Raw genomic sequence first — 26,666 nt, 5'->3', positions numbered from 1 at the left:
AAAAGCACACTATACACATTGTTTTCTCTGGCATCACTCTGAATATACAGACCACTGCTTGCTAACTACTACCAAATACATGTAGAAACACTTTAGTATTCTCCAAAGAAATACACTTTATGTACATCTAAGAACCCCATACACCTTATGAACAAACTGATAATTCATGCACCTGGTCATAGATATAAACACAGACCAGTATACCTGGGCAAGACACGTAGCTATATCCCCAGGAAACCACATATAAAACAACTTCCAAATTCCAAGTTACCCCTAGCTAATGAGTCAGCTCTCACATCCACAAACACTAACAAATAACCGTATCACACACCTCCCATACATAGATACCATCCTCTATCCCCTGTATAAGCACAAAAACCATCTCTCCCTCAAATACTCACACCCTCGGTACCCAAAACATGTGAGCCTTAGGGCCCGACTGAAAAATGCAAACACGGAGCTCCAGCAAACATCCTTCCCCGGCCACGGCCCTGGAACACAGTACACTCCACACACACACTCTCCACAAGCCCCGAACAGACCCACGAATAGCCCGTGCCCCGCAAACATGCACACCTGTGTCCCCATACGTATGTCCCAAACACACTTCATGCCACGTACACACCTGCGCATACATACCCCCTCCCAAATTCCCACAGAACTCACTCTTCCATCTTGGAGAACACACAGCCACACACCCCACACCAAACCGCACACACACTACTGTTCACCGGCATATACACCTCCACACCCTCCAAAACCAGCGCTCCGCCTGCACGTTCACACACGGGCATGGCCGCCCCGTGGCCACAGTCGCCCTCAGACACGGCGTGAGCCGGAGGCGCTGTCAGAGGCGGAAGAACTGCCGGGAGCCGCGGTGTTCAGAAAGCGGGGGACACAGACCGACGCCCCGAGTTGGACTCACAGGCATCACTGGGCCGTGTAGGCCCCCATCACTGACCCCCAACGGCCAGTGGCTGTCAATTCCCGGTGAAAACACAGAAATATGTGAGGGTGTGGGGGCTGAGCACAGACCCGGGGCACAGAGCCCACAGGGAGAACCACAGAGAAGAGGGGGGCCCTGAGGGGAGAGGGGGCCACGCGCCCCTTACCTCCCTGTTTGCCTAACGGACTCCAGAGGCCGCCATTCCAGGCCCCGAGTGCAGCCTGGGCGGCCGTTGGGGACCCGCCCTGCCGTTAGCGCATGCGCGCGCCTGTGGGCGCCAACCGCCCCAACGGACGCTGGGAGCAGTTGCAGGACAGAGTCCCGCCCCCAGTGGGCATGCTCTTGCGCCCTGGCGCGAGGCACCCTGGGAAGGGCCCAGGCTGTCCCTGCAGGAGAGGAAGGAGTGGAGGGAGGGGCCCTGTGAGGCCTCCTGCAGGTCTTCCTCCCAGGAACCTCCCAGCCCGTTGCAGGGAGCACTTGTGACTTTAAAGTTGCAAAGGTGCAGTCCATGCACTTGGCTGCCCCTCGGGACGGAGTTTGGGAGAGGCCGGCCTGAAGCACTGTCCTCGGAAGGGCCAGTGCCTTCATGCCCTTGGACTGCAGGTCCGTGGTTTCTAGAAAGTAGGTCCGTCCTCCCAGAAGTCCGGGCGTGCATTGCACAATTCCGGCCAAGAACTTTAGACCTGGACACACTCTAAGAGACACTTGCCCCTGACCCCGTTCCTCCTGTATTTATTCAGTAAGTGGAAGTTTTCAATAAATGTTGCTTCACAGATGTTTCCGTTGCAAGGTTGTTGTGCAAACATTGATCAAAACATGACTGTCTGGGCCAGTTTCCGTTGACATGGCAGGTAGCATGGGAACAATGTCACCCTGCCCGCCCTCATTTTTTGCATTATATTGCAGAATTTCAGTTGGCAATAAAACATATAGTAGCAGAATCAACTTACTAGAGTTTGTCATATTTCAAAAGAAACTGAAATCATCTGATTTTCGTTCTGGTCATTTGCAAGAGGGGAAAGAGGCAGGAGAAAGACACATCACTGCATTTTCCATTTTGCAAAATTTGACTGTGAACTATGCAAAGGCATTACTTTAAAATCTTACAAAACGTAAAAAGTTAGACACTGAACAACGTCATACTCTGAGAAACAAAAAGTGGTGGTGTCTGGTCTTGCCCTGTAGGCTACAGGGCCTTGCCCTGATGGACGGGAGCAAAGGGGATGGTTTGTAAGGCTGGGCCGGCTGCATCTGCAGGGCTCCCAGCACTGGGCGGCACTTGGGGCCACAGGACTGCTTCCTAAGGAATGATGTGCACACAGCCACCGAGCATGCTGCCTCTGCTGGGTCAGTCCTAATTTCAAACACTGGGTTCCGTGTGGCCATAAGTTCCCATTATTTCTTCAGGCTGCCCGTTCTGAATTTTGTTCAGAAAGTGTAGTTTGTGTTGAAGTCAACCAAGACCAGATAGGAAGCAGGTTGAGGGACCCAGAACTAGGGTGATGGATCAAGAACTGAAAGAAAGGGCACATCAGGGGACTTTGGGTGCCTAGAACTTAGAGAAGGTCATTACTGCTAGTGTGTCTTTAAATTTGTGATTTTAAATTTGAAAGGAACTGCTGGTTCTGGCCTACCTATCAGAGCCCTCCATGGAATGCCCCCCCACCCCCACCCCAGCCCATTGGTCCTCGGCCCCTCCCCCGCTGCAGAATGTCTGGAGCCCTACATTCTACAGTTTAAACCCAAACCTTCCCTCCACTGGATGCTGAGCAGCTGTTGGAGCAGGTCAGTCTCTGGATTCTCGACTTGACTTTTCTCATTGTGGAGGCTACTAGGCAGCGGTGGTCGGTGAATGAGTCTGCGGGGATGGCTTCAGTAGGAGGTAAGACTATAGATGGGAGAGGGGATGTTTTAAACACTGAGATGTCCCTCAAAACTTGGGGTTAAACTGTGACACTGGGGAAACACGCTTTGACTGAAGTAGGGGAGGGAGAGAGCACTGGACCTCAAAGCACCTGTCACCTGGGAGGCTGGGAGCCCATGGGAACCTGTGAGGGCACTGGCAGGAGGGCTCCTAGAGGTGGGTCAGGGTGGCTCAGGGAAATGCCTGGGTGTGGAGAAAGGACGGCAGCAGGCACGTGGTTTCTTCCCAGAGGGGAGACAAGCCACTCCCATGTATGTGTGGGGAGTAGTGGGCGATGTCGTGGGGGTGGCACAGGGTGGTCACGGGAAAGCCTAGTCCTGTGTGCTGTTCTTGGGGCACCTGGAGCTTGCCCCGCAGTATCTTTCTAAGGGACTTGACCTGAGTTCACTAGAGCTAATGGGGGCCATGGGAGGGTTTAGCCAGAAAGCTGTCCAGTGGGGCTGCCTGTGGCCAAGTCAACAATGAAATGTCCCCCCTGAGGGCTGGGCTGGAAGGTCCTCCAACTGCTGCAGCCCAGAGCTTCTCCCCTGCTTCTGGCCCAGAGCTCGCTCCTCCTCAGCCCAGGGAGCTGCTTGGTGGCTTGGATTCCACAGGGGCAGGGCGGCCGGGTAACTTCCACCAAGAGAGGGCCCGGTTCCCTGAGCTGTCCCGAATCGTTCCCCCTGTGGCCACCCAGGTCTTCAGACCGACTTCCTCTTGTCGAGCATCTCATGGTGCACCCTCTGCCCTGCCCTTTACCTTTGAGATGAAGGGTTTGCTCATAGTCCATGTCCCTGCTTCAGGGACAGAAAACAGATGTGGAGCCTGCGTGGTGTTCCGTGGTACATCTGTGAAGGCGGATTCTTTTTTAAAGGGGAAGGGGAGTGCACAGGGGCAGGAAGACCATGGCCTGTGTCAGTAGTAAATGTCCGAGGCCGCCTGTCCTGAGGAATTAGGGGCACGCAGTGTGCAGCCTGCTCTCCTGGACTAGGTCTGCTCGAGTTCCTCTGAGCGGGCATGTGTTCAGACAACTGTGTCCCACTGTCACCGGCTCATACCTGCTTCCTACTGGGCCTTCACTTTCCACTGTTGGGAGCTGGAAGGGGAAGGACCTCAAACAGTCTGCAGTCCCATGACCCATCTAACAGGACAGCAGCTATGGAAGTTTCTGGAAACCCTACCGACAGCCCCACTTTGCCGCATTCCCTGACTCTTCTCTAACCCTCTGCAGCCATTGCTGACTGTGAAATGACAAGCTCCTGAGGGGCCATTAGTCTGAGCCAGTGATGGCGAACCTTTTGAGCTCCGAGTGTCAGCATTTTGGAAAACCCTAACTTAACTCTGGTGCCGTGTCACATATAGAAACTTTTTGATATTTGCAACCATAGTAAAACAAAGATTGATATTTTTGATATTCATTTTATATATTTAAATGCCATTTAACAAAGAAAAATCAACGAAAAAAATGAGTTCGCGTGTCACCTCTGACACCCCTGTCATAGGTTCGCCATCACTGGTCTGAGCGCTGGGGCCGAGTGGCAGGACCTGGCCCGTGTTGAGTGTTCACTGTTGGTTCTGACACACATGTGCACGCTGGTCAGTGCGTTCAAAGGTCAGATCAGGGTCCCTGTGCCTTCTTGTGGAGAGACATTACTCAAGTGTTTCTGTGTTGTTGTGCAAACCCAGGAGAGAAAGGGGCGATTTTGTTGAAAAAAGGGAAGACTGAGGAGCAGATGGGGCCCTGATATTTCAGACACGGCCTGTTCTCAGAGGCCCTTTGGGTGCCTAGAACTTACCTTGGAGACGGTCACTACAGGAGTGGGTCTGCCTGGGGTCATTTCCCCCAGAGCTGACTGCTGCCCAGGGCCATGCCCTGAGACTGGCAGGGTCGGTGCCAGGGAATCCTTAGGGCGGCTCTCAGGGTCAGCGCTGGCTGGGGCCGTTTCTTCTCGCAGACAGTGGTCAGGGAGCCTTGGCGCTGGGGAGCAAGCTCTCCAGTGGAGTAATTCCCAAATGGAGCGTGACAATGACCTGAGGACATCTGCCACCTCCGCAGTTTGCCCATCCCAATGGCCCTCCCCTGGGAGACTCACTGCTCTGATTCCCCAGTGGCTACAGGGGGCACAGAGTGCCTCAGTGCTGTTTGCTGGTTCACCTCCTCCCTTCACCCTTTCCTTTGTCTCAACAGCATCTGCAGTGCTGGGAGCGGATGTGACCCTGAAGCCCGGTGCCCCCATCACTCCTTTCACAGCACAGCCCTTTCCCCCGCCCACTACTGGCCCCGCACACCGGCCACCTTGGGAGCAGCACCTGCCGCCCCTCAAGACCCCGTCATTCCCTCCTGGCCGCCCCCTGGTGCTGCCCGCTTTGCCCAGGACACCTCTGGTGGCAGGAGATGCTGGTCAAGGCCCCGTTGGGCCTGGGGCTTATAACATCATGGACCAGGTCAGGTCAGAAGGGGGACGACCACAGCCCTCCCAGACTCAGACCATTGTCCTGACTCAGGCCCCCCTCAACGGGAGTGCTCCAGGTGCCATCTGTGGGGGTGCTGTGTGTCCTGCACCCCTCTTCCTGGAAGCCACTGAGGTGGAGGCGATTATGCCCCCCTCGGCTTTTGGGGACACCCAGGCTGGCGATGGAGGCTGGTGTCCCGGCCTTCCTCCTCAAGCTCCACCACCAGCTGCCCAGCTGGCCCCCATCGTCCCCCGAGTGGATCCTGGACCATGGCCACACACGGCTTCCAGGGTGGGTAGCCTGGCCGGCTCCCAGTCCAAGGCCTCGCCGTATGACGCCTGTAACCCCAAGAGTGTGTATGAGGACTTCCGTCGTTGGCAGTGCTTCAAGGCCCTGGCCCGGGGGCACCTTCCCCAGAGTCCTGATGCGGGAGCTCTTTGCTGCTTCCTCATGTGAGTGCACTGGGCAGGGCAGGGGGCGCGCCTGGAGCTTTCACATCAGAGGAGCTGGGAGGGACTTGCAGGCTGGCTAATCCCAGGATGCTGGAGGGCAGGTCTGAGGGTGGGGTCCCAGCGATGGGTGTGAGTGTAGGGTCAGCCTCCAGTCCTGGTTCATGGGCTGGTGTGAATGTGAGGCCATGACAACAGCAGCTGGAAGGCTTGTCTTTGCACACAGACGCCTCTTCCCTCACCTGCCGGTGCTCAGTCCTGCCGGGTGGGGGTGGGAACCTGGCGCCACTGAGCTGGGGTGGGCAGGCAGGTGGAGGCCAGGCTGCAGCCATGATTGACCCTGAGGCATTACAGGCCAGCGCTCCGGTCCCTGTCCCGCCTGAGGCCCACCATGACGCTGCAGGAGGGAATAGGGCAGGCCATGCAGGAATGGCAGAACAAGAGCAACTTTGACCGGAGGGTCTATTTCGAGATGGCAGAAAAGTGAGTCCTTGGTCCCCACAGCTGGGGGTGGGGAGCCTGACTGCCGGGCAGGGTCCAGCTGTGAGGTCTCATCAGAGAGGAGGGTGGTGGGAGGGTGTCACTCAGCACGGGGTCCCCGCTGCCCAGAGGCCCTTCTCTCCTGGGGAAGCCTCTCCCTCAGCTTCAGAGCACAGGTGCTTCTGTCCCACCTCCCAGGGAGCTCCCCCTCCTCTGACCCTGACCCGTCCTGGGCTGGACATGAAGGCTCAGGACAGGGTGGGGGAGGTGCCCGCCCCGTGGGCAGACTCCAGCCAGAGGGGCTGTGCAGGAGTGTGCTCAGCCAGCCTCCTGCCTCCCCAGTGTCCTGGCCCAGACAGCCCCAAGGCCCTGGCTCTCCCATCCCCCCACCCGCTGCTGCCTTTCTGGGCTCCCGGGGCCTCCTTCTCAGCACAGCTGTGCCCCCATCACCCCCAGGTTCATGGAGTTTGAGGCGGAGGAGCAGATGCAGTTTCAGAAGTTGCAGTTGAAGAAGGGGGTGCAGACCCAGCCCCTTCCTGCCCCACCGAGACCTGATCCTCGGGGGCCCCCAGCCCCAGCGGTGGGCGGGCAGCCAGGTAGGCCAGCACGTTCCCATGGGAGCCCATGGCCAAAGGCAACAGGGCCTAGGGCAGGCCACTGTCCCACCCACAGGGGCCCTTCGCCTTCAGGGGGGCTTTGGTCTTTCAAGGGAAACAGCCCTGAGAGTTGGGCCTCAGCGGCCCTTTGTCTGAATGGGGTCTGGACCTGGTCCACTTTCTCATCCCCTCTCCCCGCTCCCTGTCAAAGGCCCCACATGAAGTCGGCTGAGAAGCGGGCTGGCTGCGGGGCCCCTTGGAGATTCGGTGGCTCCACACGTCCTCACACATGACTCTCTTGGGTCCTCCCCTCTGGCCTCTCCCCTCACATAATCACAGGCTTCAGGTGGCCCGACCCAGCAGCACCCATATTAATGCCCCAAACACTGCCCTCAGCATCGCATGCCCCGGAGGTGGGACCTTTATCCCCTCACGCTCCCTCCTCTTCCCTCTCTGCCCAGCTCGCACTACCAGGAAGGCTGTACCGAGTGCCCAGTGCGCCCACATAGCCCTGCTGCCCCGGGAGACCGAGTCCCACAATGGGATGCCCCCTGAGGCCGAGCAAGAGGACATGGACATCATGGATGAGCTGCCCATGGGGGCGCCAGGTGGAGGATGGCAAGATGAAGAAATGGAGTGGCTGCAGGATGAAGATCTCCTGAGCTACCTGGACCAGCTGTGCTCCCAGGAAGACTTTGTCACCCAGGTGGGCTGGCTGGCAGCTCCGGGTCTATAAGATCCCAGAGGGTGGCACTGCAGCACCCAGACCCGGGTTCTCCCAGGCTGATGGGATTGGGCTCTGCTCTTTGTTCCTGAGCTGGGCACGTGAGAGTGTGTGTGTCTGTGTGCATGTGTGCGCTTTGTGTGTGTGTGGTGTGTGCTGTGTTCATGTGGGTGTGCCCGTGTGTGTATGTGCATGTATGTGCGTGTGTGTGAGCGTGTGTGCACCTGATGACCATGATGGAGTAAAACACCCGCCTGTGCAGGAGGCCGGGTGGGTCTTGGCTTTCTCACTTGTGCTCCAGGCCCCGCTGACTCCCAGTTCGCTCCCTGCCAAGGGGCTCACAGCCGCCTCCTTCTGTCCCAGGTGGAGGAGGTCATTGACCTCCAATTCATGGAACAAATAATTTCGCCAGACACACAGCAGGATCCCTTGGCCCTAGCTGAGGAGTTGGAGCAGGAAGAAGGGCTCACTGCTGCCCAGGTGAGCCAGGGGAGGGTGGACATTAGGGAGATGGGAGGGGGTCCCCAAGTGAGCCATAGCACCCAGGAACCCCAGGGGAGTTAGAGGAGGGAAAGGCCCTAGTGAGTCAGGGAGGAAGGGAGGTTGATCGGGGGTGGGAGGCCTTCAGGGAGCCAGGAAGGGCACACCCAGGTAAACCAGGGCAGGGAGCAGCCCAGAACCAGGACACACATGCCTGTGTCCACACCACCCCTGCCTGACAGGCACCGCATGCCGAGGGGCCAGTACTGGGTGGGAGTAGGGCAGGACAACAGAAAGGAGAGGGCTACAGAGAGGAGGGGGTGGGAGCCCAGAAGGGGAGGGGCCACAAAGCTGGGAATATGGCACAGGGGACAGAGGAGAGACACATGACTGTGGTGGATTCCAGTCACGGTGTCACCTCCCCCCCCCCACCCCCCTGTGCCATTGTCCCGTCACCCACGCTCCTCCTCCTCACACGTGAGCAGCACCAGTCACTGTCCCTTCTTCCTCCCAGCTGGTAGAGAAGCGAGTCCTGGCCTCCAAGGAGGGGGGCGTGCAGGCACCCCCGAGTCACGGTGCTCCCCTGTGGGACTCAAGTCCTTCTGAGTCTGCGACCCGCCAAGATGCCCAGAGGCGTGACCGTGGCCCCCAGCTGGGGGTCAGTGACAAAGCCTGCCCACCAGAGACTGACTTCAAGGACCAGCAAAGGCAAGGCCCAGCAGGCGCCCACCGGCCCAGGCCCCAGGCGTTGCTGCCTCTGTGGGGCGTCAGGAGCATCCACCACTGCGGGCTCGATGCCCCCTCTCTGCTCCCCAGGGCCACGGGCCTGCTGACTGTGCACTGGGCCCCAGGGAGGCCTGAGTCCCCAGAGAGGCCTCTCCTGTCAGGGAGACTCGCGGGCCAGCGGACAGGCCCGGTGAGGAGGACGAGGATCTCTGCAGCCTGGCCTTCCTCTGGGCCTCTCCCGGCCGCCTGCTGCCCTGCGCTCTGTCTCTGAGTCCTGTCTCCGCCTCGGGCCTGGCCTGCCCTGGAGGTCGGGGGCCCCGGGGTGTGGCCCTGTCCCAGTCCCTTCAGAGACAAGGCCTCAGCCGAGCTGCACCTGCAGCGTCCAAGTCTCAGAAGCGGGCTCTGGGGGGAGGCCCCGTCCATGCTGAGAAGACCCCCCGCCCAGGGGCCGACCTCGGGGTCTGTGGGCGGCCAGCACTGGCTCTGGGGCTGGTGCCCTCCTCACAGCCTCGCAAGAGGAAGTGTGACCCCTCTGACCCAGGGAGTGGGAGGAAGCGGCACTGCAGCCAGGATGGAGCAGAGGGGTGTGCCCCCCACTGCCAGCGCCCCGAGGGGCCCGGACTGCATGGGGCCTGGCTGTCCCCGAGAGGAGCCAAGGGCTCCTTCTCATCGCAGGGCTGATCCTGCTGCTCCACTGACATGGGAGGGTAGGAGGCAGGAGGGAGGGCGGGACCCTTAGGGCAGGGGTGGGTATGGGGTGGGGGTAGGAGGGAGGGGAGGACCATTAGGGTAGGGCTGGGCCTGGGGAGGGAGGGCAGGACCATTAGGGTGGTGGGGGCCTGGGGTGGGGGTAGGAAGGAGGGCAGGACCCTTAGGGTGGGGGTGGGTCTGGGGTAGGGGTAGGAGGGAGGACAGGACCATGAGGGTGGGGGTGGGGGTAGGAGTAGCACCTTTGGGACATTGTGGGTCTGTTATGAATAAAGATAATTTTGTTTGAAAATGCTCTGGGGGCTGCTGTGTCTGTACTCGGGTCTGCGCTGCTCCTTGGAGAGGGGACCTGAGAGGAAGGGAGGATGCGGGAGGTCCTGGGCGCTCTGCATCCACAGGGGACCCTCAGTCCCTCCTCCTGATTGACAGGGACCTCTTCCTGCTCCTGGGAGCACACAGCTCTCCAATCCCCAGGGACCCCTCCCACCACTTCTGCTCCCAAGGCCAGACTGTGGCCTGACCCGAGAGGGAAAGGCTGGGCCTCAGGGGCACCTGTCCCCCATGGGCCTCCTGCAGGAGGAGCATCCTCTGTCTCAGCGGGTGACTGAAAGTGGAGGGGGGTGGGGGCGAGTCTGGAACAAGGGGGTGACAGGAGAGTAAATGCGACAAGCCTGTTAAAGGTGGGTACACGGGGAATGGCAGAGGGTGGGGAGGATACCAAGTCCCTTGGGGGATTTCTGTGTGGGACGATCCTGTCCAGCTGGGGGAGGAGGACCCCTGTGCTGTGGCTGGGGGACGGGGCTCAGGGTCAACGGGGATTCAAGGACGCCCACGACTGCTGTCCCTTCCCTCCCAACCAGGGCTGGACTCTTGTGTGATAGATGCTGATGCAGATTTACATCCGAGTGGGAAACAGAAACTAATCACAACCTGTGGGGCCCTTTCACAAGCTCGACCAGCAGGGGCGGCAGGGGCCCAGGTGCCTGTGGCCCCAGGGCTGGTGGCAGCTGAGATCCAGGCTGAGGGAAGGGCCCCGTTACCGGCTGTGGGCACTGCTACCGACCACACAGACAAAGCAGGGACCCAGGCACGGATGTAAGAGTGAGATGTGCCAGCAGTGAGGGACGGAGCTGAGCCAGGAGGAGACCCCTGTCTGCAGAACTGCCTGTCCCAGCTCTGCTCCCATGTGGCCACGCCCTGGCCCTCACCCCTGCCTCCTGGCCATTGCCTCTTCCCCAAGTTCAAGTCTGATTCCTTCCCTGGGCTCAGGTTGGGTGGGACGGCTGAGGCTCCCAAGCAAGGCCCCAGCCCACCCAGCATGCAAAGCTGTGGCCCCGGGCGGTGGTCCGGCAGCAGCGATGGGATGGGGCTGAAGCTGTGCAGTGAAAGGAGGCCTGGCCCTCTGCTGCCCCCACAAAGAGCTCGGGCGAGAATGGACTCATGTCAGGGCCCTAACCCCCTCCCACAAAATCGCAGGTCAGTCCTCAGGTCCTCTGCTGCCTTCCCTTGTCCCGTGTGGCGGGCAGCACCCACTCTCCCAGCCTCCTGGGCACTTTGTGGAGGAGACTTCTCACCTGGGCCCATCTTTCCCCGGCCGCTGCCCCCTCCCTGTCCAGCTGGGTCTCAAACAGAGAAACGGGCTTGGAGGTTGTGCCAGACTCTGTGTGTCGTGGGACTGGTCCAGAAGCCGCCTCCCCTCCCGGGTGAGCATCCTCCCCATGAGCCCCGATGTGTCCCTGCCTGGGTGGCAGGCCCTGGATGCAAATGTGTGGGTGACGGCCAGAGCCTGGACCCTCAGTCGCTGGTGCGAATTAGTCCTGCAAATTCTCTGCTTTCAGGGTCTTGGTGGTGAAACAGGTTAACCACTCCCCCTCCTCCAAGGTGTCAGGCGCACTGAGTTGTGTTTGAAGGAAACACACTTGCTCCACCCCTGTGTGCCCTGTCACTGTCATTAGGTTCTCACCTGGCCCCAGGTGTCTCTGCGCCTGTCCTCACTCGCCTGCTGTTTCTGCCTTTGAGTCATTGTTTGGATGAACAGTTCCCAGGGGGAGGCAGAGCCTGGGCTGCCCCCACCTCAGAGCCCTGGGAACCCCGAAATCTCCCTGGAACCTGCACAGTGGGGCCGACTGGAGGCCTATTGCTGCTTGAATCGTGGGCAAGGCCAAGTCCACGGGGTACGTGGAATCCTGGAGAGATTTGCACATTAGCGTTTGGAAAATACTACGGTAGGTGCAATGGGGAGAAAAGGGAAGAAGTGTTTCATATTTCCCTGCAGCCAACCTTCTTTATTACAAACTTATTACAGGCAGTTCTGCAGACATAAATAAAATGAACTGGGTTTGTAATAAATGAATGGAAAATAAACTTGACATGACACCCTGGAGGGCAGCGCATAAGGCAGGAAGCAGGACTGCGCTCCTAGTGACTGAAGTAGAATCTGTGGAAAAGGCAATGCCCTCCCATCACTCCTCAGGGGAAATCACGATGCTCATATGGAGAAGGTGCTCCCTGTGTGCTCAGCGCTCTCTGCTGCTTCTCTTCCTTGTAGGTTCTGGTGGGGCTGCGAATGGGTGGAAGGGGGAGTAATATTGTAATATTACCTCCTCCCTTAGAGAGCCTGGGAGTGAGTTCTTTTCCCGTTTTTCTGTGAGGAAAGTGCACCTGGGAAGGTCAGGGTACTGAGTGCAGGTCCCACACCAGGAACTGGGACAGCCTGGGAGGCACCAGGCAGGTTTGGCTGCAGAGACTTCCTCCTTCTCCGCGGGGAATCAATCCCCTGGAGGAAGCCCTGGCATCCTGGGGAAATCCCAGTCACATAGGACCGACCTGTCACCACCCTCGTGACTCGGAGCGGCATCTCATTGCGGATGGAGATTGCCTTTCCCTGATGTTGAGCATCTTTCCTCTGCTTCTGGCCACGTGTACATCTTCTATGGAACAATGTGCCCTCATCGTTTGCCAACGTTTAGTTGGTTTGGCTTTTATTATGGAGCTGTAAGAGTTCTTTATATATTCTAGGTAAAAGTGTCTTTGCAGAGATAAGGTTTCCACTAAATTCTCCCATTTTGTGGGCTGTCCTTTACTTTCTTGATAGTGTCTTTGGAAGGAAAAAAGTCTTTACTTTTGATGAAGCCCAATTTATTTATTTTGTTCTTTTGTTGCCTTCGTTTTTAGGTGTCATATCTAAAAATCTGTTGACAATCATGTATTGTGGAAATGTATTCCTATGATTCTTCCTTTTTTAATCCATCTTTACCATTTTTAAGTGTACAGTTCAGTGGTGTTAATTATATTTACATTGCTGCGCAACAGATCTCTAGAAAATTGTCATCTTTCAACATTGGATCTCTGTACACATTGGACCCTAATTCTCCCTAATTAGGGAATATAGTCAATAATCCTAACATATAAAATGCCAGGAGCCGTCATTACCGAAACAACCAGATGGATGACCGAGCAGCAGGCTGCATGGGGCAACCAGGCCAGCAGGGGTGTTAGTGAGGAACGACCAAACAACTGAACAGTAGGCTGTGTGGGGGGACTTGGCTGGCAGGGGGGACAGTTGGGGGCAACCAGGCCAGTGGGGAGAGGGCAGTTTGGGGCGACCAGGCCAGCAGGGGTCAGTTGTTGGTGACTAGGCCAGCAGGGTGGTCAGTGAGGGGCAACCAGGCCTGCAGGGCAGGGAATTTAGGGGAGACCAGGCCAGCAAAGGAGGGCAGTTGGGGGCAACCAGGCCAGCATAGGAGGGCAACCAGGGGCAACCAGGCCAGTGGGTGGGGGGGCGGGGGGAGTTGGGTGCAACCAGGCCAGCAGGCAGAGGCGGTTAGGGGCGATCAGACTGGCGGGGGGGCAGGCAGGCAGGTGAGCAGTTAGGAGCCAGCAGTCCCAGATTCTGAGAGGGATTTCCCTGATTGGAGAGGGTGGAGGCTGGGCTGAGGGGACCCCCCCACCTGTGCACAAAATTCATGCACCGGACCTCTAGTATTGTAGTATTACCTCCTCCCTTAGATGTGCACAACTACTTTTCTACCTTCTGTTTCTGTGACTTTGACTACTTTAGATGCTTCGTGTGATTGGAATCACACAGTATTTGTTCTTTTGTGACTTGCTTGTTTCACTTAACATAATGTCCCAAAGGTTCATTTGCCTTGTAACATGTGATGTGGTTTATCTGTTTTCAAGGCTCATGGTATTTACAGACCACATTTTCTTTATCTGTTCATCTGTTAATGGAATTGGGTTTCTCTTGGCTATTCTAAAAAAAAAAAGGAGCAATGAATGTGAGTCTGCAAATATTTTTTGAGATCCTTCTTTGAATTGTTTTGAAGAGAGGGTTGTGGAATCACATGCTAATTATATTTTTAATTTTGAGAAAATTCCAACTTGGTGTATGTCCATCGTACAAAAGAGCTTATGGTTTTATTATAGCTATGTGTAACCAAAATTATATATAACGATAATTTGGGGGGTTATATATAGTATCATATTGTATATATCATTTTGCCTTGGTCTTCTTTCAACATTCTGAGTTCAAGGTAATAAAATTTATATATGAGATCTCATTTAATTTTTGAATTATATATAATTTTGCATAGTGTGTATATATTGAAAATACCATAATATTTGTTGTTGGACTTTTTAAAATTATAATTTCACTGGATAATCAATTGTAGATGCTAAATTTTTCCATTCAAGGGCTTTGAAAAATTCTTTCATCTAGTATACTTTATGTAGTTGCTATTGAAAATTATGCCATCATTTTAATAATGCTTTCTTTGTAGGTGATCATCTTCCTTGCTAACTGATTTTAAGATTGTCTTTTGCGTTTTACCATTTCAAGAGGTGCAACTAGGTTCAGGTTAAAAAATGTCTATCCTCCTTGTGACTGCTTTTGATTTATTAATTGACAATATACATTCTTCATCAACTCAAGAACATAGAATTATCTTTTCAGTGTTGCATTTCCTCATCTTCTCTTGTCTCTACTCCTACAACCCCAAAGATATGTACATCTTACATATTCTCTACATCTTCATCTGCTCAGGCTGCTATACAAAATACCATAGACTAGGTGGTTTAGACAACATTATCTATTTATTTTGTTCTTTTTTAAAAATTCAATTTTAAAATATGCAATTACAGTTGATATTCAATATTATATTACTTTCATAGCGTAGAGGTTAGACATTTATATAACTTACAAAGTGATTCCCCTGGGGAGTCTTGCATTCACCTGATACCATGTTTAGTTAGTACAATATTAGAGGCCCGATGCATGAAATTCATGCAAGAGTAGGCCTTCCTTCCCCTGGCTACTGGCACTGGCTTCCCTCTGGCACCCAGGATCTGTGCTTCCCTCATAGCCCCAGCTTTGTTTGGAAGGACATCTGGTCTAATAGCATATTATGCTTTTATTATTATAGATTATTGACTATATTCCCTGAGCTTCACTCTCTATCACCATGACTGATTTTTAAATGTCAATTTGTACCTCTTAATCCATTCACCTTTTTCACCTACCTCCAAAATCCCCCTCCCATCTGGCAACTATTTGTTTGTTCTCTGTATCCATGAATTTATTTCTGTTTGTTTGTTCATTTATTTTGTTTCTTAGATTCCACATATAAGTTAAATCCTATGGCATTTGTCTTTCTCTGTCTGAATTATTTTACTTAGCATAATATGCTATAGGTCCATCCATGTTGTCGCAAATAGTAAGATTTCACTATTTTATGTTCAAGCAATATTCCATTGTATGTATGTACCACTTCTTTCTCTATTTGTCTTTTCATTGGAGCATTTAATCCATTTACATTTAAAGTAATTAATGATAGGTATATAGTAATTGCCATTTATTAGTTGTTTTCTGGTTTTTCTTGTAGTTCTCTTGTTCCTTTGTTATCCTCTTTCTCTCTTCTATTGAATGTAGTTGACTTTCTGAAGTGTTGTGCTTCAATTCCTTTTTATTTCTTATATGTCTCTTGTATATTTCTGGTTTGTGGTTATGATGTGCTTCAAATATATCAAGTTATGTTTATAGCAACCTATGGTCACTTAAATTTGAACACATTCTAAAACCACTATCATTTTTTATTCACCCTCTGCTTGTTTATGTGGTGTGTGTGTGTGTGTGTGTGTGTGTCCCTTAATTTACTGCTGTATTTACATATGATCTTCCTACTCTTACATCTTTTTTAAAAAAATATATTTTATTGATTTTTTACAGAGAAGAAGGGAGAGGGATAGAGAGTTAGAAACATCGATGAGAAATATCGATCAGCTGCCTCCTGCACGCCCCCTACTGGGGATGTGTCTGCAACCAAGGTACATGCCCTTGACCAGAATCGAACCCGGAACCCTTCAGTCCACAGGCCGACGCTCTATCCACTGAGCAAACCAGTTAGGGCCCTACTCTTACATCTTAACCTTTGTACAAACTTTAATGTTGGTTGATCCACTGCTTTTATTATGTGTTTTCTTTTGTCAATGAGAATATATTTTTTGCGATATTTTCTTATTCATATTTTTATTTTCCTTCTTCTTAAAGAAGTCCCTTTAACATTTCTTGTAATTCCTTCAGTATTTTCTTGGCTGGCATACTCTTTAACTTTCATTTGATTATCAAAGGTAGCTTTACTGAGTATAGTAACCTTGGTTGAAGGTTCTTACTTTTCATCACTTTGAACATTTGTGCCAATGCCTTCTGACCTGCAAAGTTTCTGTTGGGAAAGCAGTTAACAGTCTTATGGGAGGGAGCTCCATTTTACATAACAAACTGTTTGTCTCTTGCTGCTTTTCATATTCTCTCTTTGTCTTTAACTTTTGCCATTTTATTTACGAGGTTTCTTGGTGTGGGCCTCTTTGGGTTCACCTTTTTAAAAAATATATTTTTTTATTGATTTCAGAGAGGAAGGGAGAGGAAGAGAGAGATAGAAACATCAATGATGAGAGAGAATCATTGATTGGCTGTGTCCTGCATGCCCCCTGCTGGCGATTGAGCCTGCAACCTGGGCATGTGCCCTTTACTGGAATCAAACCCAGGACCCTTCAGTCCACAGGCCGATGCTGTATCCACTGGGCCAAACCAGCTAGGGCGGGTTCATCTTGTTTAGGACTCTGTGCTTCCTGGACTTGTATGTCTATTTCCTTCACCAGGTTATGGAAGTTTTCCATCACTATTACTGCCAAGTACATTTTCAATCACTTGCTCTGTCTCGTCTCCCTCTCTTACCTTTGGACAACACTTGATGTTGTCCCAGACGCCTGTGAAACTACCCATTTTCTCTTATTTTTTGGATTCCTTTCTTCTTGCTGTTCTAATTGGGTATTTTTTACTACCTTGACTTCTAAATCGTTGATTCGATCCTCCATTTCATCTAATCTGCTCTTGATTGACTCCAGTATTCTTCATTTCAGTGTATATTCCCTTCATTTCTGACTGGTTCTTTATTATACTTTCTATCTCCTTTTGTATATTTCCTATCTCTTTGTTAAAGTTCTCACTGAGATCATCTGTTCTTCCCCTAAGTTCATTCAGCATCCTTATAACCAGTGTTTTTAACTCTGTGTCCCATAAGTTGCTTGCCTCCATTTTATTGAGCTCTTTTCTGGGAATTTGTCCTGTTCTTTCATTTGGGACATATTTGTCTCCTCATTTTGGTTGCCTCCCTGTGTTTGTTTCTATGTATTGGGTAGATCTGCTATGTTTCCCAGTCTTGGCAGAGTGACCTTATATAATAGGTGTCCTGTGAGGTCCAGTGGCACAGTCTCCCTGATTTTCCAAGCAGGCGCCCCAACAATGTACCATAGTGGATTCTGTGTGCTCTCCTGCTCTAGTTGCACCCTGATTGCCGTTGGCACCTCAGTCGGTGAGACTGACCCTCAGGTTTACTGGGTATAAAGACTGGTCATCACTACAGCCTCAGCTGTTATGTGGAGCCTGACCTTCTGAGTGGATTTGTTTTAGCATGGCTGGTGCCTGCCAGTTTCACCCTTTTGGTGTTTTCTTTCTGGCACTAGTTGGGTGGTGATTTGGTGTGGTCTCAAGATATCCACCAGGTATGAAGAATTCTCATCTAACATAAATAACACAGAAATCATTTTCTACTGGAAACCTTTTTGTTATTGGGTTGAAACTTCAAAAAGGTTGTTATGTTAACACGGGATAAGAGCGAAATTGGACAGGGTTTTTGCACATATTACTCAAAAAAGTTTTTAATAGAACACCCCATCCAAACTGCCATAGAGAAATGATGTATACATCCATAACAGTGCTGATTTAAAACAATAAGTATTTAAATTTTGATTAGAAAATCTGAATACAGACCAGCTGGTGTGGCTCAGTGTTTGTGCATTGACTTATGAATCAGGAGGTCACAGTTTTATTCCCAGTCAGGACACATGACCGAGTTGTGGGCTCAATCCCTGGTGCTGCAGGCAGCTGATCAATGATTCTCTCTCATCATTAATGTTTCTCTCCCTCTTTCTCTCTCTCTCTCTCTCTCTCCCCCTTCCTCTCTGAAATCAATAAAATATTTTAAAAAATATGATTACAATTACTATAGAGTACATATTTCCAGTGAATAAAATACAGTATTTATTTACTTTATTATTTTTTAAAATATATTTTATTGATTTTTTATAGAGAGTAAGGGAGAGGGATAGAGTTGGAAACATCGATGAGAGAGAAACATTGATCAGCTGCCTCCTGCACACTCCCTACTGGGGATGTGCCTACAACCAAGGTACATGCCCTTGACTGGAATCGAACCTGGGACCCTTGAGTCTGCAGGCTGACGCTCTATCCACTGAGCCAAACCAGTTAGGGCTTTACTTTATTTTTTTAAATATATACTTTTATTGAGAGGAAAGGAGATGGGGAGAGAGATAGAAACATCAATGATGAGAGAGAGTCATCAATCCCCTGCCTCCTGCATGCCCCACAAGCTGGGCATGTGCCCTGTCTAGGAATGGATCCGTGACCTCCTGGTTCATAGGTCAATGCTCAACCACTGAACCACGCCAGCTGGGCAATAAAATACAGTATTTATATCCAGTTATGAGATGTGGAAATGAAGTAACAATAATCCAGGCTATAGGAAAGTATCACACATCATCTCTATCCTGGGTTTGGCTTTCCATCCAATCTCCCAATCTTTTCATGACCCAAAGAAACCCCCATCACTTTCTCTGTAATGAAGATGTTTCCATATTCTCCTTAACTACTTTCCCTCTCACACTTGGTGATGTTTCAATTGGCTTCGCTTGAGTCAACTGCCCATCCATCTGCTGAGGTAGCAAAGGGTGTTTAAATTAAGAATGCCACCAAGACTCACACAAGGTAAAATAACTCCTCCCAAAGCAAGGAAGGAATGGATACCAGTGGCCAAAGGATGCAAACTCCTTGGCATGGCTTAAGCGACCCGTCATAACAAGGCACTGCATAACTGCATCCTCTTCTACCTCCTCTCTCTTTATACCCTCCCAGCAGTTGCATGTGCCACCCTCTGTGCCATTTACATACTTTTGTACTATCATTCCCTACACTTAGCTTGGTCCCCTCCAGGTTAGATGCCCTTCTCACATGCTCTGATACCACCCAGAGTTGTCATATGTTCAAATTGTCTGTGAACTTTCTTTCTCCCCATACATCGTGGGCTCCCTAAAGGCAGGGCAATGTCTAACTTACCTCACCAATGCTTGATGCTTGATGGAGCAGCAAGTATACAATAGGCATTAAAGCTTATTGAATGCATAAAGTGAGTTCCATTATTCATTAACCCCTAGCCTATGCTGGGAAATATGAAGTTCAAACTTTTCAATTCTTTTAGACTGTTAACCAAAAATGTTCGTTTTTCATCACCATATTGGTATTTTGACATGACAATATTTTTACTTTTGTATAACACGTGAGGCCTGCTTCCTGAGCTACAGGGCAATGGTCTTATCCTCATCTTGTTTATTGATTCTTGTCAGCCTTAGACAGAGTTGAGTGGCCTTTGTCGTACACAAAATTATATGCTTTAGGCCCGTGTGCTTGCAATACTGTGCAGCAACTCCCATCAGATTGTTTGGTCTATCTAAAAGTTCGTCTCTATTCTAGTTTGTTGCCATTATACCGCCTAGTGTTCATCTGCATCATGGGGCTAGGAATGCCTGCCTTGCAGAGTTAATAGGAACATATATGTAAAGCATCTAGCACAGTGAGTCATAGACTATGTTTTTCCTAGTAAGTTGTTGAGCACAGCCAGGGGAAGGACTTATTTCTACTGAGCTCTATGATACAGGACATCCTCCCCGCTCCTGCAAAGGTTAAAAAACAACAGGATGTAGTAGGGCCTGCTAGTTGTCTTATTCAAATGCATTCCTCCCTTTTTGGGGGGAAGATTTTATTGAGGGCAGAAATGTGCTTAGATAATGTCTCCCAGCTGGGTGAGGCTGAATTCATATCTCTATGTTGTGGGTAGAAGTTGTTGGGCAAGGCTTTTGGACAGGCCCTTTGGAAAATAAGGATGTGATGGCTGGAGCTCCAACAACCATTTTGGGCCACGAGGTAAATTTGAGGTGGAAGCCAGTATGTAAAGATGAAGAAGCAGGAGGAGAGTCTGGATCCCTGGGGTAGCTACCTAACACTTTCTTCCATGATAGAGTCTTTAAAACCTTATGGGTTTAGAACAGCGGTTCTCAACCTGTGGGTCGCAATCCCTTTGGCGGTCGAACGACCCTTTCACAGGGGTCGCCTAAGACCATCCTGCATATCACCCCAGCACTTCCCGCCCAGTAGAGTCCTTGGGAACACTGGGCCGCTGGAGGCTGGTGGCCAGTGTGGGGCCAGGATGGCACTGGCCATACAAAGGCGGGAAACTGCAGTAGCTCCGAGTCGGGGGGAGAGGGGGCGGGAGGGCGGCGCACACCCTGGATTCTTCCCTCCCTTCTCCCAGACCTTCCGGGCTGGTCTCAGAGCGCAGCGGGAAGCAGAGCAGGACCCGGGCTCCCCGTGCCCCTAACCAACTCCGCCCTGCACCCTTCCTCACGCCCTCGTCCTCCTCCGCGCGGCCCCCCAGTCCTCCAGGCCCGCGCCCCCGACCCTTCGCGCTCCCGATGCCCTGGCACCGCGCCGTGCGCCGCCCGCTGGAGAGCGCCCAGCAGCTCCCCTGCGTCACGGCCGCCACGGGCTGCCATTGGCTGGCACGCATCACGTGCGGCGGAGCGCGGCGGCGATTGGGTGGGCCGGGTGGCGGAGGCGGGGCTCCTCGGCTGGGGCTACAGGCCCGGGGGAGTGCCCGCGCGCCGGGCGGTTGTGTGGCGGGTGGGTGAGGCCGTGAGGGGGGCGGTGCTGCCCGTCCTGCCGGGGGCGGGCCGGGACCCGCTGCGGAGAGCCGGGCGGGGACCCGGGCGGCGGAGCCCGGGAGGAGGCCGACCTTCGCAGGGACAGCGGCACCCGCGGCTCCCGGGCGTCCAGACGCCCGGCTCCTACGCGGTGAGCCTGGGCCCTTCGTGCTGGGACGGGGGTCTCGGGCCGCAGGTTCGGGGCTGCCGGCCCGTGCCGCCCGGACCCACCCGGTCTCGAGGACCTGACCGGCGGTTCTGGCGGGGAAGCCCCTGGCTCTGCCGCTGGCAACTAGTGACGAGTGAGTCCCGAGCGCGGGGATCCCGCGGAGACCTCTGACCGACGGGACGCGACTCCGCCTCCGTGTGTAGCCGACCCGGCACAGCGCTCCCCGCTCACCCCCTGGGGGCGGAGAGGAAGGTCCCCGCTCACCCCCTGGGGGCGGAGAGGAAGGTCCCCGCTCACCTTCCTGGGGGCGGAGAGGACGGTCCCCGCTCACCTTCCTGGGGGCGGAGAGGACGGTCCCCGCTCACCTTCCTGGGGGCGCAGAGGACGGCCCCCGCTCACCTTCCTGGGGGCGCAGAGGACGCCGACAGGTCAGCGCCTCGCGCCTCCCGAACGCTGCAGAACGAGCAGATGCACATCCCTGTGAGTTTCATGTCCTGGGGCAGGGAGTTCGGGAGAGAAAATGGCTAGAAAGGCCCCGGGGGGCGGGGATGCTGAGAAAAAGGGGAGACGCCGCTTTAGGGGAGAAACGCGCGTTCCTGAATAGCTGTCCGCACACGCAGGGGAAGCAGACGGCGCTCACACGCGTCCTGCACGGAGCGCTCGGTCTCCACAGCCCCGCGAGCCTCCTCCCACTTTCTGTGCGAGAAGCGGGGGCGCCCCCAGAGCTATTCATGGGGGAACTGAGACTTAACCCAGGCAGCCCGGCCCCAAACCCACCCGCTCGCCCTGTCTCAGCCTCCAGTCCAGCGTGGCCCACCTCCTCGTGCACCGGAATTCCACCTTGTGGCCCCTAGCCGGTTTGGCTCAGTGGATAGAGTGTCGGCCTGAGGACTGAAGGTTCCCAGGTTAGATTCCAGCCCAGAGCACATACATGGGTTGCAGGTTCGATCCCCAGCCCTGGTTGGCACTCGTGTGGGTGGCAACCAATTGATATATCTTTCTGTCTCTCCCTCTCTCTTCACTCTCTCTAAAAATCAGTGGGAAAAATATTCTCGGGTGAGGATTTTTTAAAAAATTACATCTTGTGACTTTTAACAGGTGCAAATTCCCAACCACGCTTCAGGAATGTGGATTGTCTGGAACCGGGTCTGGGGAATCTGCATTTTAACTTTCCTAGGTGATTCCATTTGGTGATCCAGGGAGCATTTTTTTCTTTTAAACAATATATTTTTGTTGATGTTGGAGTGGAAGAGAGAGAAACATCAATGATGAGAGAATCATTGATAGGTTGCCGCATGCCCCCTACTGGATCAAGCCCGCCACCCAGGCATGTGCCCTTGACGGGAATCCAAGAGGGGACCCTTCAGTCCGCAGACCAAAGCTCTATCCACTGAGCCAAACCAGCTAGGGAACATTTTGAGGACAACTACTGTTGTCTAATTTCCCACCCAATTTTCATGGGGTTGTACCCAAGGGACTCAAAATGTCCCTTCCTGAGCAGATTCCAGCGCCTCCTCTGGACAGGTGACTGACAAGCTTCAGGAGGAAATCCTTTGTTGGGAGAAGCCAAGGCTTATGATGAGATAGCACGTTGCGCTGCTGAACAGCTCTCAGTTTGAGAAAGTGCTGACAATTTGCTTTGACTTTGACTTTTGTAGAGTTTCCTTCAGTCCTATTCTGACCTTCCTAAAAAGGCAGGTCAAGGCATTAATTTTAAAGTTAATATTAAACTGTAAAACACCATGAAAAAGCTTAAAAACGACAATTCACCCATAAATGTCAGTACTCTAACAGAATTATTTTCATGTTCTGTTGTATTGTCCAATTAATTAACCATCTTCCTGTTGTTAATCACACAGATTTTTCAGGTTCACAAAATTTAGGAAATTCTTTTGAGAGATGGGCTTGAACTATAAATTCCAATTGGAAACCTGACAGTTACCCTGAAGATTAATCTTAGATCACAATTCTGATAAACGGCATATCTTTCTTTTTCCAAACTAAAAATGCCTCAAAGTCTGAAGATCTTTAGCTCTAAAATAAATGGTATAGTGGGTTTGAGGGTGTGTACATTGGAATGTTTCTTTTCTAGTGACTTTATCTGTTCTTTCCCATATCACTTCAACCTCACCAAAGGATTATTTAATTACTTAATTTGCTTATATATTTCCTGTTGTAAAAATTAAATAATGTAAACATTTCTTTGCAAACAGTAACTGTATCATTTAATGAATTAGTGTGTGTCACTAGGAAAAGTTATTTATTTTTTCTGGTTCCTGTAGAGACAACATGGAGTAAAAGAGATAAAATGGGCTTTGGTTTAAGAAAGACGTGATAGCCTGGCTTGCGTGGCTCAGTAGTTGAGCATCGATGTATGAACCAGGAGGTCACGGTCCAATTACCGGTCAGGGCACATGCCCAGATTGTGGGCTCGATCCCCGGTGTGGGGTGTGCAGGAGGCAGCCAATCAATGATTCTCTCTCATCATTGATGTTTCTATCTCTCTCTCCTTCTCTCTTCCTCTATCTGAAAAGGAAAAAAATTATATATGTATGAAAGACATGATATTCTAATTCCAATTTCAACACTTTCTTGACCTTGGGCCAATGACTTCCCCTCTGATTCTCACTTCGCTCATATTTATGGTGCCTCCAAGATTTTATCTAAGATAGCATGTATAAAACCCTGGTAGAGTAATAAGCACAATTCTTTTTCTACCATTAGTTTTCTTTCACCTTCACTCTCTTTAGAATAATTTTGTGGGTTCCAACCCTGCTGTGATATTTGAGGTTATTTTCATTTCCAAAAAGATGCATCTTTTTTCAGAATCTATGTGTGAAGCATTTTTTTAAAATAACCAGCTTTAAAAAATATTTTTGAGAAATCTAAGGGCATATTGTCTAGCTTTTTATCATATTTTGCTATGGCCAAAATCATCTATTTGTTAATTCAGTAAATATGAATACTTGTTAGTGCCAGGCACCTATGTTAGATGTAGGGGAGATACCAGTGAAGAAGATAGGAACTCTGGTCATACAGAAATTATGTAGGAAAAAGGCAATAAGCAAACAGAACAAGGTAATTACTGATTGTGATAAATGCTTGAACAATAAAACAAAAGTTTCTGTTAATATGATGAGGAAATGTGTTTCTCACTGAGTGTCATTTGTAATAAAATATTGGTTAGAAAATTATCTTAAATTCAAGTCTCAATTAAGATTGTGCAAGTAGGTTGTGTGTCAGAAAATGGGAAACTTAAGGGAAATAAATTAGCGCAGGTAAAGATTTCCCAGGTCTGAAATACTGTTTGTAATCGATCCAACAGATATAGTTTCTGTTTGTCCCATAAAAATGTCAGTACTTCGATAGTCCTTTGGCTTAACTTCTAGGAAGTTCTAATTTTCTTTTTCTTGGAGATTACTGCCTTTAATAACAATTAGCATGGGCACCTAGTTTGGTAGCAAATTATGTCCAAAAATATTTTTCTCAGGGATTTCTGTAAAATGTATTGATTCTTAAGCCCGTGGGAATTTTTAACACCAAGAATGAGTATGAACTGACCATTAAGACAGGTGTGAGAGAGAACAACTAACCCAGTAACCTTACACATAATTTAGAAGTTACATATCTTAATTTTTCTCGTTGATCAAACAATGATCACAGTAAACAACAGATTGGGTTTTTAAAGAACTGAACTTTGCAAGTGACTAGTTGTGATGATGAAGATTCAAAACTCCCTATTTAAACTTGCATGAAAAAATAACTTCAAATATTAATATGATTCTGCATTTTCTCAGTTTACTAATTTTTATTGCCAGCTATCTAGTTACATATTTGGACATTACTTTTTTGTCATGGTTTAAAAATCTAACATTTGTCCTTTGGTGGTAAACTTATGATTTTAATTCACAGCCTTTCGAGTGACAGTTTCTACAGCAAAGTGATCACCTAGCCTCATGCTGGCTGCTGTGAAAGAACACATCCCCTCTTTGTTCTTTCTGTGTGGGTATGAATAAGTGTCAACCTCTGGATCAGACTTTTTGTTTGGATGCTGCAGTGTTTGTAGCACAAGGAGTTGGCTATTGCAGGTGGGGAATAGTTAGGAGAAGGCCCAAATAGTTTACTTGAGAGAAACTAAGGCTTGCCCTTTTGGTCTCTGCATCATTTCTATTCACCATTTCTTCTCCAGCACATTTGATCTAATCATTGTGGCATCCTACCCTTCGAAAGGAAAGTTATCTGGATATATATTATATAATCTCGGGACTTTATTTCATCAAAATTTTGAGCATTTACTCTGTGCCAGGAATTGTAATGGATTGAATGGATCTATTTTAATAGATTCATTGGAAAATTTTATAGGTTTAAGAAGGGCCTTGTGATCTTTGCTACTCATGGAAGCATTTTTTCATTTAGAATCATGCCTTTGCAAAGTCATATTTGATAAGTTACTTTTATAGTTTATAGGTATTAATTCAACTCTAGGTGAGAAAGATTGTAGAGAATGACATTTTCTTCATTTTTAGAAATCTGTTTTAGGAATTAAATTGCCCAGTAGTTTAATTAGTGTTGTGACTGTTTCCCAAGAAGTTTATATGTAATACATATGGTCTTTTAAAAATAACATTTTTTTCTTATAAAGGTAATATGTATTCAGTGTCAAATATTGCTACTCAGTAAATAAAATAAAATGTACCCTGTTAATATTTTGATACATATTCTTTGAGTCTTTTGTCTAAGTACATTTATTTATATTTTTACAAAAATGAGGTCATACTCTGCTTTTCAGTCACATGATTTCAGTTCTTTTAAAGCAGTTATTTTATCACTAGACTAGGGACGAAAGAATCCATTTATTAAATTGCTCTGCAGGATAAATTCAGAAACTCAAAGCACCTGCCCTGGAAGAAAATCCACTTCTCATTTCCTTCCTGAATTCTGATCCCCCCCCACCAGCCACCAATGCACCCCCACCCACAGGATGGTTTTCTTGGGAGAATCTCTGAAGGAAGGTTTATCTAGTCCAGTGGTTCTCAACCTTCTGGCCCTTTAAATACAGCTCCTCATGTTGTGACCCCAACCATAAAATTATTTTCGTTGCTACTTCATAACTGTAATTTTGCTACTGTTATGAATCGTAATGTAAATATCTGATATGCAGGATGGTCTTAGGCGACCCCTGTGAAAGGGTCATTTGACCGCCAAAGGGGTTGCGACCCACAGGTTGAGAACCGCTGTCAGTTACACATAGTTAACATTTTACATTCTTGTCAAAACTTTTCAGCCAATCCTTCAGCATTTTTAAAAATTTCTTTATTGGTTAAGGTATTACAAATGTGTCCTCATCCCCCCATTAACCCCCAAACTCCCCCCACCCCGCATTCATACTCTCATCTCCCTGTTTTCCATGTCCATTGGTTTGGCTTATATGCAGGCATACAAGTCCTTTGGTTGATCTCTTCCCCTTACCCCCACCCTCCCCTACTTTCCCTCTGGGGATTGATAGTCTGATCGCTGTTTCTCTGTCTTTGGGTCTGTCCCTATTCATCAGTCTATGTTGTTCTCTATATTCCACAAATGAGTGAGATCATGTGGTATTTGTCTTTCTCTGACTGGCTTATTTCACTTAGCATAATGCTCTCCAGTTCCATCCATGCTGTTGCAAATGGCAAGAATTCCTTCTTTTTTACTGCAGTGTAGTAT

The 26,666-nt window shown here is 50.3% G+C and overlaps 2 protein-coding genes across 2 annotated transcripts in view; both read left to right on the top strand.

Moving 5' to 3' along the window:
- Positions 1-2,812: 2,812 nt before the first annotated feature.
- Positions 2,813-9,439, top strand: LOC138998929 (NUT family member 2G-like). Its single transcript, XM_070400971.1, is given in 8 exon segments — positions 2,813-2,828; positions 5,038-5,755; positions 6,107-6,235; positions 6,689-6,828; positions 7,290-7,534; positions 7,916-8,032; positions 8,547-8,778; positions 8,781-9,439. Coding segments are annotated over 8 exon segments (2,256 nt in total).
- Positions 9,440-20,867: 11,428 nt separating this feature from the next.
- PTPDC1 (protein tyrosine phosphatase domain containing 1) overlaps positions 20,868-26,666 on the top strand; it is an 89,246-nt gene continuing 83,447 nt past the window's right edge. The window contains exon 1 of the mRNA XM_070400791.1: positions 20,868-21,443. Within this exon, the coding sequence (XP_070256892.1) occupies positions 21,432-21,443 (12 nt within the window). The 5' untranslated portion in view covers positions 20,868-21,431. The remainder of the gene's footprint in view (positions 21,444-26,666) is intronic.

Source organism: Myotis yumanensis, unplaced genomic scaffold (genome assembly GCF_028538775.1).
Source record: "Myotis yumanensis isolate MYYU_CA2020_CCGP unplaced genomic scaffold, mMyoYum1.0.hap1 SCAF_21, whole genome shotgun sequence".
In the NCBI taxonomy this organism is placed as follows: Eukaryota; Metazoa; Chordata; class Mammalia; order Chiroptera; family Vespertilionidae; genus Myotis; species Myotis yumanensis.
The sequence above is the reverse complement of the archived record's forward strand: the minus strand, read 5'-3'. Positions and strand labels throughout refer to the sequence as shown.